We start from the raw sequence: 17730 nt of genomic DNA, 5'->3' as shown, positions 1-17730 counted from the left end.
AGTCATCATCATCATGAAGCATCAAGGGCCAGAAATCCATCTTGGAGAGGAAGCCAAGGATGGAGAGCTCGGATTGATGAAGGGTGATGATCAAGAAAGGACTAGAGGTAATTGCATGTTGGGTTTTACATGGTTATCTCTTCTCTCTCTAAGTGGCCGAACCGGTTCTGTGATTGTTGAAGGAGGAAGAAGTTGGTTCGGTTTTGGCTTCAAGTGTAGAGGCTTTCCTCTTCTTTAAAAAGGGGGAACAACCACTGTTTGAAGTAAGGAGAAAATTTGAGAGTGCAAGGCACAGAGTTCTCAGAGCTACCTGAGCTAACAGTTTTCTCTTCTCCTTCAATGTATTCTGTTTTGTAATTTTTCTGTTTAATTTTGTCATGTCTTGAGTCTCATGGAAAAAGGCAAACAATGAGGTTTGTATGAAAAAGCCATAGAGCGGAAAAAGGCAGAGAGTGCAAAATTAAAAGAAAAAGCCATAGATGTCTTAGAGTTCCTTTGTTCATCTATGTTGTGTATCATGATTCTGTGGGAATCCCCTTGTAAGTTGGGTTAGCACTTTGAAAGTTGTAATCAGATTGATTATAGTGAAATTCCATCATGTTTGTGATGGAGACTAGATGTAGGCTGCACTGCACTTGGCAGCCGAACCAGGATATATCTGGGTGCAATCTTCTTCTCCTTTCTACTTCATTTCTATTTTCTACTACACAGGAGAAAAAACCAGAATTATCTCGTGCCAAGTGACGAGACAAAAAGAAAAGTCTCGTGGCAAGGGACGAGACAAAACAAAGTTGCTCGTGTCCAGTAACGAGCAAAAACAGAAAAGTCTTCTCTAAAGGTCAGCAAGTGTTAGCATTGTAAAAAGGGGGCTAAGATTCAACCCCCCCTTCTCTTAGCCACTGAAACCATCAACCTTAGTTTTATATTTTTAAATTTGAACCAATTTAAAAATTAAAACCAAAATACATTTGATTAGTCATATACTAAAAAATGGCTTGGTTTCTCATAAACTCTAATCTAATCCCTGGTACCTCCATTCATAACAAAAAGAAAAACACATTTAAAAAATTATTTTTCATCATTGTATACCAATCTACCAATAAAGTGCAACCTCACCCCTAATCTCCTCCCCGGATAGCAGCAGCCTATCCTCACCCTCTGTCCCTTTCCTTTCCTCGCAGTTAGGGCTGGAAGTGAGTCGAGCTGAGTCGAGCCAGACAAAGCTCAAGCTCGGTTCACAAAAATTGAGTTTGGCTCACGGCTTGACTCATTAACAATCGAGCCTATTTATTAAGCTTAAGCTCAGCTCACGGAAAGCTCACGAGCTGGCTCAAGCTCACGAGCTGGCTCAAATAACTGGAACATAATCTATAGTTCTATATAAAAAATTATAATTTTAATATAACAAAATAAAAAACAATGCATCTATATATTTAACAAACTTAAAATATTACATCTTATAGCTATCAGCTATCAAGTTTTGAATATTTATTTGACAACTTAAATTGGTAATGTAATTTTCATAGAGCTATCTTTAACCTTAGACTTGTTTCTTAGGCCATAAAAAACTCGAAGCCAATCTCCTCCACAAATTAAAGCTTCAACTGTAGTCGGACTTAGTGAGGATCGAAATGTATCAATTACCCTTCCACCAGCACTAAAAGTTGACTCTGAAGCCACAGTTGATATTGGAATAGCAAGAACATCAGCTGCCATTCTAGATAATATCCTATATTTTCTACGATTTACCTTCCACCATTCTAAAGCACTGAAGCTAGTTACATCATGTTTTATTTGAAAATATTTTTGTTCATCCAAGTAAGTCTCTAACTCAGATTTTAAAGTTGGAACTACTTCTTCATCCTTTACAAAATTTATCATTATTGACCACCCAGTTTGTGAGGAGTTTGAACTTTTCATTGTAGAGTTGATACTACTTTCGCCACTTGCACTCAATGAAGTTGATCCTTCTTGCTCGTTGGATAGAATGACATACTCTTGATACATTTCTGTCAAGATTTGATGCACCAATGTCGTATTTCTTGTAGCTTCTTGCCTATATATCTGCTGGAAGCACATTTTAAGACCTGTCAATTTGCATCTGGGATCTAAAACAGTAGCAACAGCCATGAGAAGGTTACATTCACTCCAATATTTATCAAACTTCAGTTTCATTTTGGCAGCCATTTCCTTGATGAAAAAAGGTCCACTATTAACAGCTTCATCCAAAATTAATTTAATGTGAAATACCTCAGCAAGATAAAGGTTGGCAGTAGAATATTTACTTCCAGATATGATATTGGTTGCACAATTGATCACTTGTAGAACTTTAGCTATTTTTTTTACTTTATCCCATTCTTCGTGGTCAGGAAGATATCTATAATTTGGCTCACGATCTTGGAATCGAGGGAAGACTTCCTTAAAGTGCAATGCTGTAGATATCATTTGATAAGTTGAATTCCATCGTGTAGGACATTCAAGAATCAATTTTCTCCCAGGAAGTTGCAATTGTTGAACAATCTTGGAGAATGTACGCAACCTTGCCTCAGACTGATTGATAAACTTCACACTCTCACGTATATTTTCAATTGTTCCTGCTATTTCCCCCAATCCATCTTGAATAAGTAAGTTTAAGATGTGTGCACAACATCGCACATGAAACAACTTTCCTCCACAAAGCAATTTTCTATGCCTTGAAATCATGTCCTTCAATGTCCTTAAGCATGAGTCATTATAGGATGCATTATCTACAGATATAGAATAAATCTTTGATTCGATACCCCATTCAATAAGATATTTGAAAATGGCATCTGCAATATCAACTCCACGTCGAGGTGGAGGAACATGAACAAAACTAAGAACTCGTTTTTGCAGTATCCAATTTGTGTCAACGTAATGACCTGTGATAACCATATACTCAATTTTCTGGTTCTGTGATTTCCACGAATCAGTAGTTAAACTGATTTTACTCACATATTTTAAACTTGCCTTTAACTTCTTCTTTTCAGCTTCATATACTTTGAGATAATTACTTTTCAGCATTTTTCTACCAATCTTCTCATAAGCTGTATTATTGCACTTTATCATCAATGAAAAACCAAATTCTTCAACAATGCTGAATGAATGCTCGTGCATCATTAACCAATGTGCATTTGCTTCTATTTGTCTTGCATGATCATACTTTCCACCAGGAGTTACTAACATAGGACCAATGACATTTGGATGCTCTGCTGAATCGCTTTGAGGGAAGTTCAATTTTTTTTGTTTTTCCAACACCATTTTTCTGTAGCCAGGACAATTGTTCTTCAAATGCCTATTCAATTGACTTGTAGCTTTTGAGTCAGTTATAGCATTTTTTTTTTGCAATGAACACATTGATTCTTCACAACCCCATTAGACAATTTCACTTTTTTAAAATGTTGCCAGACAAAGGAGATTTTCTTCCTTTTATTTTTGTGAATAACACCCTCATCTTCATTGTCTTCTACCTCTTCATCTTCTCCACTTTGATTTTCTCCTTCATTGCTGTATAATGCTTCTGCTTCAAGTTTCACTTGTATTTTTGGTGATGATATTCCATTAATAGGAAGAAGTAGTTCTTCATTTTGTGTATTATTTGTGTTTTCATTTGAAGCAGACACTAACAATTGATTTTCAAGTTCAGAAATTTCCATGATACTGTCAGTAGAAAAATAGTTGAACAATCAATAAAAAAAGAACTCTAAAGATTAAAAAAATAAACAAAAAGAGAAAAGCAAAAATTGAAAGAACATAAAAAAATATAACTTACTTGATAATTGATTTTCAGAAAAAGAAAGATCAGACTTCAAAGTAATCGAATTTTTTAAAGTAGATCGATGAACAAACTAATTTGCTATTTGAGAGAATGAAGTAAATCAACGATTTACTGCAAATCAAGAGATTTTCTTTTGGGAAAAACTCTTCCTATTCCTCTCTGGTTCTCTCTGTTCATTATCATTGACCAATGACTATTGTGATTTGTGATTTGTGAATATAAAGAAGCTCTGTACCACCACACTATATTTCATGATTTTTATCCCTTTAGGTTTCTTTGTCTTTTGGTTTCTAATTTATTAAAAATCTAAATGAGTAGACCGTATAAGTAATTATATTTTCTATTCCCTAAAAAATAGAAACTAGGAACTTGATAAAAATTCATTTTGGGAACTCACAATTTTTTTGTATTGACAAACGAATAAATCAAAATATATATACAAAATTATATATTACTACTTTAATGTGTATATATAATATTAAAATATAGATTAAATATATAAAATATATCTTATATATATATATATATATATATATATATATATATATATATATATAATCGAACTAGCTCACGAGCTAATGAGCTAAGCTTATCCAAGCTCAAACTCGGCTCATTTAATTTATGAGCTCAATTCCAAGCTCAAGCTCGACTCACCAGCTCACGAGATCAGCTTATCGAGCTATTAATGAGTCGAGCTCGAGCTTGAGCTGGCTTGACTCACTTCCAGCCCTACTCGCAGTCGTGCTCTTTCTCCATCGTTCTTCACGCTTCACGCAGTAGCAGCATGCATCAGCAACCGCCTTGTCATTCTCCACGCATCAACAGCCCTGTTCGCCCTTTGTGCAGTGCAACCATCGTGTCATCCTCCACATAACAGCAACCCCGTATCGCTCTCCAGCGTTGTGCCTTCCTCCGCTCCTCCCTATAGTTGCCACTCTCTGTCTTCTGCTTGTAGTCGTTTAGTCTGCCGTTTTCACCGTCTAGCCCCACAAATTTTTGTCGACACAGTCCCCTGCATCTAGAATGGAGCCTCAGGTAATTTGCAGTTCAGTTCCAGCATTCTCTGTCTTAACTTTTGATTTTTTTATGATTTTTTATTTTGATCATTTTAATTATTATGGTTCTATTATTTGTGGTTATGTTCTCTATTCCAATATTCTCTCATGTAACTTTTGCGGTTGCTATTTTTTTATTATTTAATTTTAATTTGTGGTTTGGTGTTTAATTTGTGCTTGTTTTAATTTTAGTGTTGTTGTAATTTTAATTTATGTTGTTCTAATTTTAGTTTTAATTTTGCTTTAGTGTTATCTACTGAAAAATGATTCTAATCCGAATCCTCAACAGACATTTCCCTCTTCGTTCTCAGAGCAAGATTTTGCTTATTAGTTGGATTCCATCACTCTTCTCCTCCTTCTCATGCTTCTTTCTTACCGTCTCTTCTCTCTTTACAACCTCTTCACTCTCCCTTCCTTCCTTGCTCTCTTCTGTGAGTCATGGTTCACCTTCACTTTCTGCACCACCATTTCCACCAAATGGACTCATTTACACACAAGAACCTACTTAACCGTCTCTTCCTTCGGGTTCCTCATATTTCACCTTTCGACCTGATTTCGTCTCTTCCTTTGGGCTTTTCATCTTTCACCTTTCGACCTGTTTGTCACAATCGCAAATCCATTTCTTGAACCACCAATCATACCAATCAACATTGTTCTCTCATTGTTGGTACTTGATTACCCTGTCAACAATCTTTCTTGCTATGTCTCCGATGACAATTGCTCCCCTCATACCTTCTATGCTCTTGTGGAGGCTTCAGCGTTTGCAAAGCTTTGGGTTTCTTTCTGCAAGAAGTTTAATGTGCAAGTTAGAGCACCGTTTAGATACTTCTCAGGTGATTCAAAAGCCTATAATAGCGACATCCCTGGATTTAAATAATAAAGGTTGAAAATAAAGGTAATAATATATAGTGATTTGAAATTTTGAATAGTATGTACTATTTTCATGAAATAATTATGACAATATTTCTTTATGCAGGAAGAGAATGCGCTACTTTGTCAGAAGATTTAAAATGCAGATAAAAAATCTGTTCCATGTGAGCTTGTTGAAGAATTTGCAGACTTTTCAAAAACTTAGCAGAGAAATCATCCCAATGTGGTTAAGGTATAGAAAATGTGTATACAAAGTTTTAATTTTATTTTATTCATCGGTTTCTAACCATTAGCACCACATACAAATAATAAAGGTTACAATTAATAATAATTTGTTGTTTTTATAGTTAATCGAATATGCCACCGTGTCCTCTTTTTTATGTAATAATAATCACACATGCTAGTTTAGATAATTCCAACCTATCCATGAATTAAAAAATTTGCAAGTTGCTAGAGTGAAATGATGAATCCCAAATATGCGCATAATACTGAATCGGACAAAGAAATAAAGTGAAAAAGTGAGATCTCATTTATTTGCCAGTTTTTTACCACTTGAATACATTATATTATATCTCACAAGCTTGGAAAGACTTACCATATAATTAATAAAATCTAATAAAATTTGCTTACCTATCGAACTTGATGCAAAATTGAATCGAGCTATATATTTATATGATAGGAAACTTTATTTGATGTGATTGGGTAATTGGAGAGGAACTTGTTAGTACCTTTGATGAATATGTTCTAAAATGTTTGTTTTGTTTCTGGTTGGCAGGTTTGGAAAGCAGGTGGTGAAGATCCCATCATTCATGGTCAGGGTTGATTCCCAGAATTTAGAAAATATGTTGGGATTTCTTGAAGCTAACTTAGTTGTATCACCATATTTATTATAAACTTGTCAAACGAATGCAATTCTTTCATGACATGTTTTATTTGTTGTTTAAGTGAAAATGTATTCCTTCTAGAAGATAAACATTGTAGATACAACTTTCTTTTGTTATTTCCTTTGACTTTTTGAGTCAAATATAAGATACTATCCAATATGAACTTGAGTCTAGATACTGTTGAATTTGTTTGAATTCAATAACAAAAATATTAGAGGATATTTTACATATCAACACTAGTACATTTGTTACCTCTTCTCCCGTTGGTCCTTTGTATGTACTACAAATAAAATTTAGCTATTTAGTAAAAAAATTAACAAGTTTGTTTCATATTTCAATCTACTTTGATATTCTTTTCCTAGTGATTCTAAATCTTGACAAACTTAATTATGTAAATATAATTTTTTTATTACTCAGTAAAATCAATTGTAAAAACAAAATACTAACTATAACAACCAATATAAGTGATACCTCATAGCATTCAACTAAACTAAACTCTAACAACTCTTATATTCAACTAAATTATATAATGAAAAAAATAAAATAAAATCTATTAACATGAATCCTTTTTTTGACAACCTTAACATGTATTTTACTTTATTATTAATAATAAGAATAATAATAATAAAAATAATAATAATAATAATATATACATGGAATTTCTAAAGAAATTCGTCTTTCTTTAGATAAAAGTTTATGCTGATGTACCTAAAAGAAGAGCAGTTTATGTTTAACATTGAACTTGATATAGGAAGAGAAGTTTTATACTTCTATAGCTATTAAATAGATTTTCACATACAATATCAAATGTTGAATACTTATCATACTATGATATTCTAAAAATTAAATATTTCTATGCACACATTTGGGTGTGGTGTAAGCCTAAAACCTAGTTAGCATATGTTATTTGAAGATTAAAACTTGTTGGCTTCAGTGCTTCACTCTGAGCACAAAAAATCTATAGCAGGCACTTCAGAATATGAAAATACAATTGCTGAAAGAGGTTGAAAGTTGGTGTTCCCAACAAACCAATAGAGACCCTAATTCAAATTGTAAAGGGTGTACTTGAGAGCTTTTGTCCAGTTTTGCCGCTTATTGAAGCTTTGAGTGATGGAATAGTTTTCCATTTTGTCATTATCAATTCTACAAATCAGCCCAAAAATTTGTCATTTGTTAAATACCACAAACTAACAAGTAAACCTAATACTGGAAACAAACAAACAAACAAACAAAAAAAATAAATAAAAATGGTGTGAATTGTCGAAATATGAATGATTAGATGTATGTCATTAAGCCCTACGTGAAAGAAACGGTGAAGCTTTGCTTTACAATGAAGCAACTTTTGACCCATGTGAAAGTTTATTCTATTTCATAGCCAACTTTGGGCTCTCTAATAAAGAAGAAATTTGTTTGGATAAAATTTAATGCAAGAGCCAACATCCAAATGTAAAGGTCTTGATGGAAAAAGTAAACCTTCAGAAAAATTTCAAGAACTATTATCAGTGAAAAACTCGGCTCACAAACTATTTATAGATAAGCAAAATTTATCAATTACTAAACATGTGATTTAAAGATCTGATATGAAGTCATGTAAAGAATTGTTCATAAATATCAGTCTACGTCAAAGCATAAACATAGTAAAGCTTAGCTCATTTCCATTCTACAGTCTACTGTCTGTATTTTTGTATTTCATAAAGAAAGGGAAGAGCAGAGATAGAAATCCAGCCTTATATGCACCAGTAGAGATTATGGACACAGAGTAGGCTTAGTTTGGTTCTTTCCTCTTTGCGAAAAAGACTCGAAGAGCTGTAAATCTCATGCATTTGTTCAAAAGCAACATAAATTCCATTAGCTATGACTAATTAAACAACATGCTCATGGATATCATAAGTTATGCCTTGAGTCACATCACATTACTCTCTCAGAGATCAACGAAAATGAACCCTTGGGTATTATTCCCTCCATAATTCTTCATCAATATACTTAGCAAAAGGCATGAAATGTAACTCAAAAGGATTTAAATTTGATGACACCAACACCAAATTTCTCTTCATCCGACAATTAAGAGTAATGATGATCTCAATGTGAAACAGTGGACGGTAAATTTTTAGGCATTTAGTCAGTGTCCAAAGATAAAACTCACTTCAATAATTAATATGTATCAGTATTATATGCGATGGTACTTACTTGTATGGAAGTCTGAAACATTTCTTAGGTGGGATATTATTTTCTTGATCTTTGGAGTTGGCAAATTCTGCAAAATCCTTGAGGCATGCCAAAAATAATGTCATTGCTTTATCTAGTGTGTACTCCAGAACAAGCTCATTGGACCAAACCTACAAAATCAAGGATATATTGCAATTGAGGATCCAAAGTAGTTGGTTTATATAGACATAACATAACACAATAAAAACAACTAAGAAATTAAAGCCTTTGTAATTATTCATGAAAATTAAAGATCAATAATTCTTAGCTACAATACATTCCACTAAGTCAACGACTACAAGTCTACAAGCTAAGTCAATAACAGTTTTTCATTGGTACTCTGTACATTGCAAAAATATAGAAAGTTAATATTGAATCGCCAAAACACTGAATTATTTACTTCAATTTGAATGCCATGAAATGAACTGGGTATATTTATTGCACACCTTTGAAAACTACCATGTTACACAGAAAGTGTCAACTGCAGGGAGCAGTGGAGGAAGACATGAAGTTGGAAAGTGATACAGGATTGATGCTATGTGGAGGATGACATGATGGCTGCACTGCACGGAGGGAAACATAGGGATGTTGATACGTGAAGAACAACAAGGCAGTTGCTGGTGCCACAGAGAAAGGTTCATCAAGAAAGCAATGTCCAATCGCACTAATCAAACCTTGTTAGGCTAAGTCAGAGTTTAAAGGTAAATAATTTCCATTTGCATGAAAGTTGATTTCTTCACTTCTTCTCCTACTCTCTGCGACTCCATTTCTGGAAAGAAGAAGAAACTGGTGATGGATTATGTCTGCTTTAAATCAATGGCTCAAATTATTACTTGGGGCCAAAGCACATCATCAAAGGTGTGGATTTAGGATTCTGACTGAGAAGACACTACTCTAATGCTCTGCTGACCTCAGTCAAAGTAAATGACTCAGTGTTAAAATCCCTAATTTTTGGGGTTGATTGAAGAAAAATGAGGGATAATTTCTGATAGCTCAAGGTCCAAGTTGACTTTAAAGAAACCCTAACTATGGCTCTAATCAAGATACAAAAAAGAAAAGGATTCTGAGGAGAGCTCAAGGAGAGAAAACCCGAATAGAGAGCTATATGTGAAACCTCACTACTGAGTTTGAAGTCTTGGAAGCATTGCACCTACACTAAAGGGAGCACTCTGCCAAGATGAAGAACAAAGTCCTGAGTTATGTTGTTGGGTTCTATTCATAGTGTTAATGCTGTTATTCATCATCTTCTTCATGTTTTATAGTTTTGTATTTCAGTTTTAATGTATATCTTTCAATATTTTCTTTGAGAGGTAAAAGGCAAAAAGAGAGTCATTGAGAAAAAGCCACAGAGAGAAAAAAAAGCTAAGAGAAACATTTGAGAGAAAAGCCAAGAATGATTTTAGATTTCATTTGGTTGTGTTTTTTGTCTTGTGTCATGTACTTGAGAGGTGCTCCTTGCTAAGTTGGGTAAGCACTTATTGTAAAGATTTTAGGTATTAGCATAACCAAGTCAAGTTTAGGTTGAAACTTGTGTGCCCAGATAGGTGGTGGACGAAATTGTGATTCCCTTTTTTCTTGTAATTGGATTTATAAAAGATGTATACTCTGAGGGCATTGTTTATTTTCTTCACAACTCCGTTCAACTAACCAGCAAGTGTACTGGGTCGTCCAAGTAATAACCTTACGTGAGTAAGGGTCGAATCCACAGAGATTGTTGGTATGAAGCAAGCTATGGTCACCTTGCAAATCTCAGTCAGGCAGATTAAACATGATACTTGATTAGATTCAAAATAAATAAAAAGGAATAATAAAATGGATAGAACACTTATGCAGATTCATTGGTAGGAATTTCAGATAAGCGGATGGAGATGCTGTAGAGCTCTTGGACGCCTGCTCTCCTACTGCTCCTATTCAATCCTTCTTACTCCTTTCCATGGCAAGCTTTGTATAGGGGTTCATCATCAACTGTGGCTACTTTCATTCCTCACGGGGAAATAACCTGTGCGGCTGTCACTCGCACAGCTAACCAGTCTGGAGGCATCACCCATGGCTGATGGCTACATCCCATTCTCGCAGTGAAAACTATGCTAACGCACTCTGTCATAGTACGGCTAATCACCGGTTGGTTCCCGCTCCTGCTGGAATAGAATCCCTCTTTTGCGTCTGTCACCAACGCCCAGCAGGTTAAAGTTTGAAGCACGTCACGGTCACTCATGATCGGAATCCTACTCGGAACACCACAGACAAGGTTGGACTTTCCGGACTCCCAGGATCCTACTCGGAACACCACAGACAAGGTTGGACTTTCCGGATCCAGATGAATGCCGCCAACTATCTAACTTATACCACGAAGATTCTGTTGGGGAATCTAAGAGATATACATTCAAGCTCTGTTGCATGTAGAACGGACATGGTTGTCAATCACGCGCATTCATAAGTGAGAATGATAATGAGGGTAATCTGGCTCATCACATTCATCATGTTCTTGGGTACGAATGAATATCTTGGAATAAGAATAAAAGAGGATTGAATAAAAGAAGATAGAATTTCATTAATACTTGAGGTACAGCAGAGCTCCACACCCTTAATCTATGGTGTGCAGAAACTCCACCGTTGAAAATACATAAGCAAAGAGTTCAGGCATGGCCGAATGGCCAGCCCTCTCTAACGTGATCACAGGATTCAGAATACAATCCAGGATGAACGTGGTCAAAAGACACCTAATACAATAGATAAATGTTCTATTTATACTAGACTAGCTACTAGGGTTTACATGAGTAAGTAATTGATGCATAAATCCACTTCCGGGGCCCACTTGGTGTGTGCTTGGGCTGAGCTTGATGAATTCACGTGTAGAGGCATTTCTTGGCGTCAAACTTCAGGTTATGACGTGTTTTGGGCGTTTAACTCCGGATCATGACGTTTTTCTGGCGTTTAACTCCAGACAGCAGCGTGTACTTGGCGTTTAACGCCAAGTTACGTCGTCATTCTTCGAATAAAGCATGGACTATTATATATTGCTGGAAAGCCCTGGATGTCTACTTTCCAACGCCGTTGAGAGCGCGCCAATTGGAGTTCTGTAGCTCCAGAAAATCCATTTCGAGTGCAGGGAGGTCAGAATCCAACAGCATCAGCAGTCCTTTTGTCAGCCTTCTTCGGAGTTTTGCTCAAATCCCTCAATTTCAGTCAGAATTTACCTGAAATCACAGAAAAACACACAAACTCATAGTAAAGTCCAGAAATGTGAATTTAGCATAAAAACTAATGAAAACATCCCTAAAAGTAGCTTAAACTTACTAAAAACTATATGAAAACAATGCCAAAAAGCGTATAAATTATCCGCTCATCAATAGGATTATGTGAGTCCTAGGAAATTGGTGTTAATATAGTGAAAATACCACCAATGTTGTAATGCAGACTGGATGTAGGTTGCATTGCATACAACAGCCGAACCAGGATACATGACTGTGTCATCTTCTTCGTTTCTGCATCTGTTCTTTTTTCTGAAATTCATAAGACACAATGAAATTGTCTCCTAAATAATCTGCTGCATAGTTCTAATAGAGTTGCAATTTGAGTTCTAGCTTGAAAGCTTAATCATTAAATATAAAAGAAGGTCATAGATTCAACCTCCCTTCTCTAAGCCTTCTATAAGCTTCAATTGGAATTCGAGCCAAGGTCTCAAGAATCAAGCTTCACAGCTTAGAGCAAAGGTCCAATGGCGAATAACTTGGACACAACTATAACACTTTACCACACAGAACTTTACGCTTTAGTCATAAAGTTGAGGTGGTGAGGTATTACGACCTCTAAAACTAAAACTTTATATATATATATATATATATATATATATATATATATATATAATATAGTTGAAAGGAAACTTTATGTAGGAACCTATGAAGGAAAGTTTAAAACAAAGGGCGCAGTGCTCACGTAAACGGAAAACTTGCGTATGAAGAAACGTAAGATATATATATATATATATATATATATATATATATATATATATATATATATATATATATATATGAATAATAAAAAGGGAGTGTCAAAAGATACAAAATATTCAAGTTCCAGGCTCAACCTATGAAGCCAAGGTTGGCCAGAGAATATTTACACAAATATACATAACCCAAAATATCCCAAAACAGATAAAACAACAACCTATTTCTCCACATCGACCTTTAAGAGGGACAAAATAAAGTTAAATATACAGAGGAGAATCTAAATACAGAATAATAAACATATAAGTTCAAAATACGGAGTCCCAAGATATAACACTTCGCTTGCAGAATGAACTACAGACACTTTCCGAGGTGCCTCTCGACCTGCATCTGAAAAACAACAATGTCGTATGGGATGAGAACCGGGGGTTCTCAATATGTTAACGGTGCCGCATACATAAGATATAAGGTCCCGGAAAAGCCAGAAGCAATCCTAGAACTCCGACCCTCAAAATTATAAAACTTAAAGATTTAAAACTGAAACCATAAACAGGGTGGTCCTTTAAGGTTCTTAATCTTAACCCAACTCTAATTAAAACGCTCAGTCCTCTGCCTTCCTCCAATCCTCCAACTCCGGTAGAACCACAGAGACAAACAAACAGGCAAAAAAAGCACATGTAGAATATAGATACAGCAGGTATCAATTTAACAAGTTAGCATAATAATCACATAGGCAAGCCCAATTAATGCACAAGCAAACAAAATATACATAAGCATTAGATAAATGTCTATCCTGCTGGCCATGAGCTCACGTGTCGGTTACTTTGTCAAAACCCAACACATTTAGTAGCTAACCCAGACATTTGTCTCTAGGTTGTGCATCCCCAGGAAGAACTTTAACGAAGGAGAGTGCCTTTCCACCTTCTCCTGGAGGTTTCACGAAGGAGAGTGCCTTTCCACATCGAAGGAGTGTGCCTTTCCACCTTGTAACCAGAGAAGAATGTAGGGTAAACAATATGAAGGAGAGTGTTTTTTTCACCTTCCCCACATCTCCATCACGACAAGTGAGGGAATCCTCCGTCCTCAACTTGCCATCTGAACACATTTTCAAGTTAACACGCAAGTGGGTTCGCACCCAAATCTTGCCATCTCTACCATTCTGGCCATACCAAGTCATTGCTAGTCTCAACATTCACCCCTCAATTTAGTCACATCTTCGTGTTTTTCATTCTTAATTCATTATTTTCCAAGCTTAATTCACCCCCAAGTTATTATCCCTTCCTAGATTCACCTTATCACTAGGCACACCACTAAGGTCTAGGGGATAGAGGAGTAAAAATAGAGGTTTAGAGGTTCAAAATTAGATTTTAAAATTAAAAATTAACCTTGCTGAAAATAGGGGTCAAGCGTACGTGTGGGCCACGCATACGCGTAAGTGAGTTTTTCCTTGCTTGCATACACAAGCACCTAGCTCATGTACGCGAGATGCCCAACCTGAAAGGGTTGGTCGCGTAGCGTGCAATGGTCGCGTACGCAAGTTATGCAGAATGGCAAAAATGTTGAATGCTGCAGAATTTTCAATTTTCCACTCTGAACTTCCGACGAGCATAACTTTTTCATTTTAAAATCTTTTTTCATCCATTTTTTGAATGGCGTAAACTTCACGGACCTAATTTTCATATGAAACAAATTTGAAATAATTTGGGGGTTTGGAAGTCGAGTTTTGGCTCGCCAAAGTTCGGCCAAAAATTAGTTTTTCTCAACCAATCTCAGACCTTTATTTTTACCAATTCCTTTTATCAAAATCAAACTTTTATCACTCAAGATGACACCAACGACATCCAACACAACCCATATCCCATCACAACCATCCATACCTCAAATTAATCATACTTATCCTAAAAATCTCAATTATACACACACAATTCTCAATTTATCAATATTCATCTTTCTCATTCATCACCTTCAAAATCATCATTCATCAAAATATTTCACCAACCATAATCACATTCACATCATGATTCATTAAATCTAATCAAGCAGCATGAATTCTACATACATTGTCAATTGAATCATTAAACATGCTCCAAACTCGTAATTCAACTTATCCTAGGTCGTCTAGCCTAAGTTTTCACAAGACGTTCTATATTAAAATGAGAAACCAAAATCATACCTTGGCCGATTCCTCGTAAAGGCCAAAACACCTCACAATACAATGTTTTCCAAGCTTCCAAGACTCCGAAATCTTACCCAACAGCCCTATAGCCTCCAAAGCTCAACCCAAGCTCTACATTCTCAAACTTGACTCCACCAATAATAATTTTCAATCTATTATCATAATTACCACTATAATCAAAATAAATTTTACTACTTCAACATATATACCAATGTTTTGAGGGTGCTTACCTTGTCCATAACTCAAATGAGCTGAATCCGATAAAACTCATAAGCTAATTCGAACCTAAACACCAAAAACATACAAAATTCAACATGCATTCACATTGAATTTTGAAATTAGGGAGAAGAAAACTAAAACTGAGAAGTGAGTTTCATACCTAAACAAGAACTGTGCTTTGTAGAGCTCGTCGATGAAGACGCGTGGCCATAAACGGTGTGGCAATCGGAGCTCGGAGTAGGAAAATCTATGAAATTGAAGTTTGAGTTAAAGTTTGAGTTAGGGTTCCATGGACTCCTTTCTCTCTTCAGCGTTCTTGCTGAATGAATGAGGAAGAAGGAGTTTCTATTTAGTATATTGGGCTAAGTGGGTTGGGCCATAGGCCCAATACGGGCCCAGTTCACCTGGTTTGACCCATTCAATTCAATCTTAGGACAAATTCTTTAAAATTGGTGTCAAAATTCTTATTTTAATTAGTTCTATCTTATTAAACTATAAAATTAAATTTTTCTAATTTTTTATTAATAATTAATTTATTAATTAATTATTTACTAATTTTGCGGGTTTTAAAACAACCACAGTTGCCTACACTCTAACAAAAGGTCAGTCAAATAACAGACTTTCCTTTTTCAACGAGAAGAACTAAGCCTACTAAAAAGAGAAGTTGATTTCTTTGTAGAGAAGGCTCTTGTGGAGTAAGAAGGATGACAAATATGGATTACCTGTAGTGACGTGAGAAATAGTACAAGCTCCAAAAAGGCAAGGAGGTTTGGAAGTGGGTGATGCAGTGATTCATAATACAGCTCTTGTGTTCAAGTATTGGTAGCGATTTTCAAAAGAAGGTTATCCATTATGAAAGAAAATTGTGTGCTCTTATAATAGCTTGAATCCTAATGAACTACTCTCTTGTCAGCCTATACTTAAAAGATGAGGTCCTTGAAAGTATATATGTTAGCTACGGATAAAGGAGCAGGAGGTGAAAGATAAAATGATCAAAGGGCTATCTTTGGAGATAAGAGATGGAAGAAGGATTTGATTTTGGAAGGATGATTGGCTACTGTTTGGTGTGTTAAAGGTCACTTTTTCAAGGCTCTTCTAGTCTCAAATAAAAAAGAATTTGTTATAGGAGATTATATGTTTCGGGATGGACTATAGTGGATATGGAACTTTCAATGGAGGAGGAAACTATTCCAATGGGAGTTTGAATCAGTTAACTAACTTTGTGGGGTTCTACAATCAGTCAAATTAACAGCTGAGAGAAATGACCGATTAGTGTAAAAATTTGATAAATTAGGCATTTATTCAACTAAATTTTTTGTGCAGGTTTTGCAGGATGAAACACTCCAAGAGGGTATTACAATCTATAGTTTCATAGTGTTATTTGGAGAGACTTGTGCCTCCATGAGTTGAGTTATTCACCTAATTTGTGTTGGTCGACAGGGTTAATACTAAAAAAAAGAATATGTAGATTATGCGTTATTGACCAAAATGATAAGATTTGTGTATTATGTAAAAAAGATATTGAAAATATTCACCACTTGTTTCTTGGTTGTGAGTTTACTTGGCATGTGTGGTGTGCTTGGTTGCTTGCTTGTAATAAACTATAGGTTGTTCCAAGGGTTAAGTAACACTTTGAGAGTTTGACAAGTGCACCTTTAAAAAAAAAAAGAACGTAATATGTAGTTGAATGATTTTTTGCTATCATTTGAAATACTTGGTTAGAAAGAAATTAACAGCTGAGAGAGAGGACCGGTTAGTGTAAAAATTTGATAAATTGGGTGTTTATTCAACTAATCTTTTGTGCATATTTTGCAGGCTGAAGCACTCTCGGAATCTCGGAAGATATTACAAGTTATAATTTCACTAGTGCTATTTGGAGAGGCTTGGTGCCACCATGAGTTGAGTTATTCACCTAGTTTGTGTTAGTCGGCAGGGTTAATACTAAAGAGAAGTTATGTAGATTAGATGTTATTGATCAAAATAATAAGATTTATGTATTATGTAAGAAGATATTGAGAATATTCACCACTTGTTCCTTGGTTGTGAGTTTACTTGGCAGCTGTGGTGTACTTTGTTGTTTACCTATGATAAACTATAGGCTATTTCAGGGACAATTAAGTAACACTTTGAGAGTTGAACATGTGTACTTTTAAAAAAGGAAAAATGTAACAGGTAGTTGATTGTTTTTTTTTTCTGTTATTATTTGAAATACTTAGTTGAAAAAAAATGACAGAACCTTCAAAATCAAGAAACAGATGTAGCAGAAATAATCACCATGTTGATTAGGAGCTACAAAAAATGGAGTAGCTATTGATCTCTATGATTATTGATAGCAATATCAGAAATGACTACGGAATTATGGATTGATTTTTTATTGGAAAGTGCTAGGTAAACAATGACCATCTTAAACAATATGAACAACCATCAATCAAATAAAAAAACACTATACCCTAATTTAATGCTACTAATTAAATTTAAGATTAATTTACTATTTTAACCCTATTAATTCACATTGTTCAAAAATATTATTGATTACCTATAGTTTTTTTTATTTATTTGTCTAGCATTTTACTTTCTC

The 17730-nt window shown here is 35.1% G+C and overlaps 1 protein-coding gene and 1 long non-coding RNA gene across 2 annotated transcripts; one reads left to right on the top strand and one right to left on the bottom strand.

Annotated features, from left to right (window-relative positions):
* Positions 1 to 1500: 1500 nt before the first annotated feature.
* LOC112803422 (zinc finger BED domain-containing protein RICESLEEPER 2-like) lies at positions 1501 to 3279 on the bottom strand. The gene has a single exon (XM_025846918.1). The coding sequence runs from the start codon at positions 3277 to 3279 to the stop codon at positions 1501 to 1503; it is 1779 nt and encodes a 592-aa protein (XP_025702703.1).
* Positions 3280 to 4531: 1252 nt separating this feature from the next.
* LOC112799646 (uncharacterized) lies at positions 4532 to 6754 on the top strand. The gene is made up of 3 exons (XR_003201150.3): positions 4532 to 5746; positions 5828 to 5953; positions 6497 to 6754. It is a non-coding gene; the product is annotated as an uncharacterized lncRNA (long non-coding RNA).
* The last annotated feature ends 10976 nt before the right edge of the window (positions 6755 to 17730 follow it).

Source organism: Arachis hypogaea, chromosome 5 (genome assembly GCF_003086295.3).
Source record: "Arachis hypogaea cultivar Tifrunner chromosome 5, arahy.Tifrunner.gnm2.J5K5, whole genome shotgun sequence".
NCBI classification, from domain to species: domain Eukaryota; kingdom Viridiplantae; phylum Streptophyta; class Magnoliopsida; order Fabales; family Fabaceae; genus Arachis; species Arachis hypogaea.
This window is presented reverse-complemented; position numbering and strand designations above follow the sequence as displayed.

Excerpts from the sequence above, each read along its gene's own strand:
- LOC112803422 (XM_025846918.1), bottom strand. The coding sequence starts at position 3,279 with ATGGTGTTGGAAAAACAAAAAAAATTGAACTTCCCTCAAAGCGATTCA.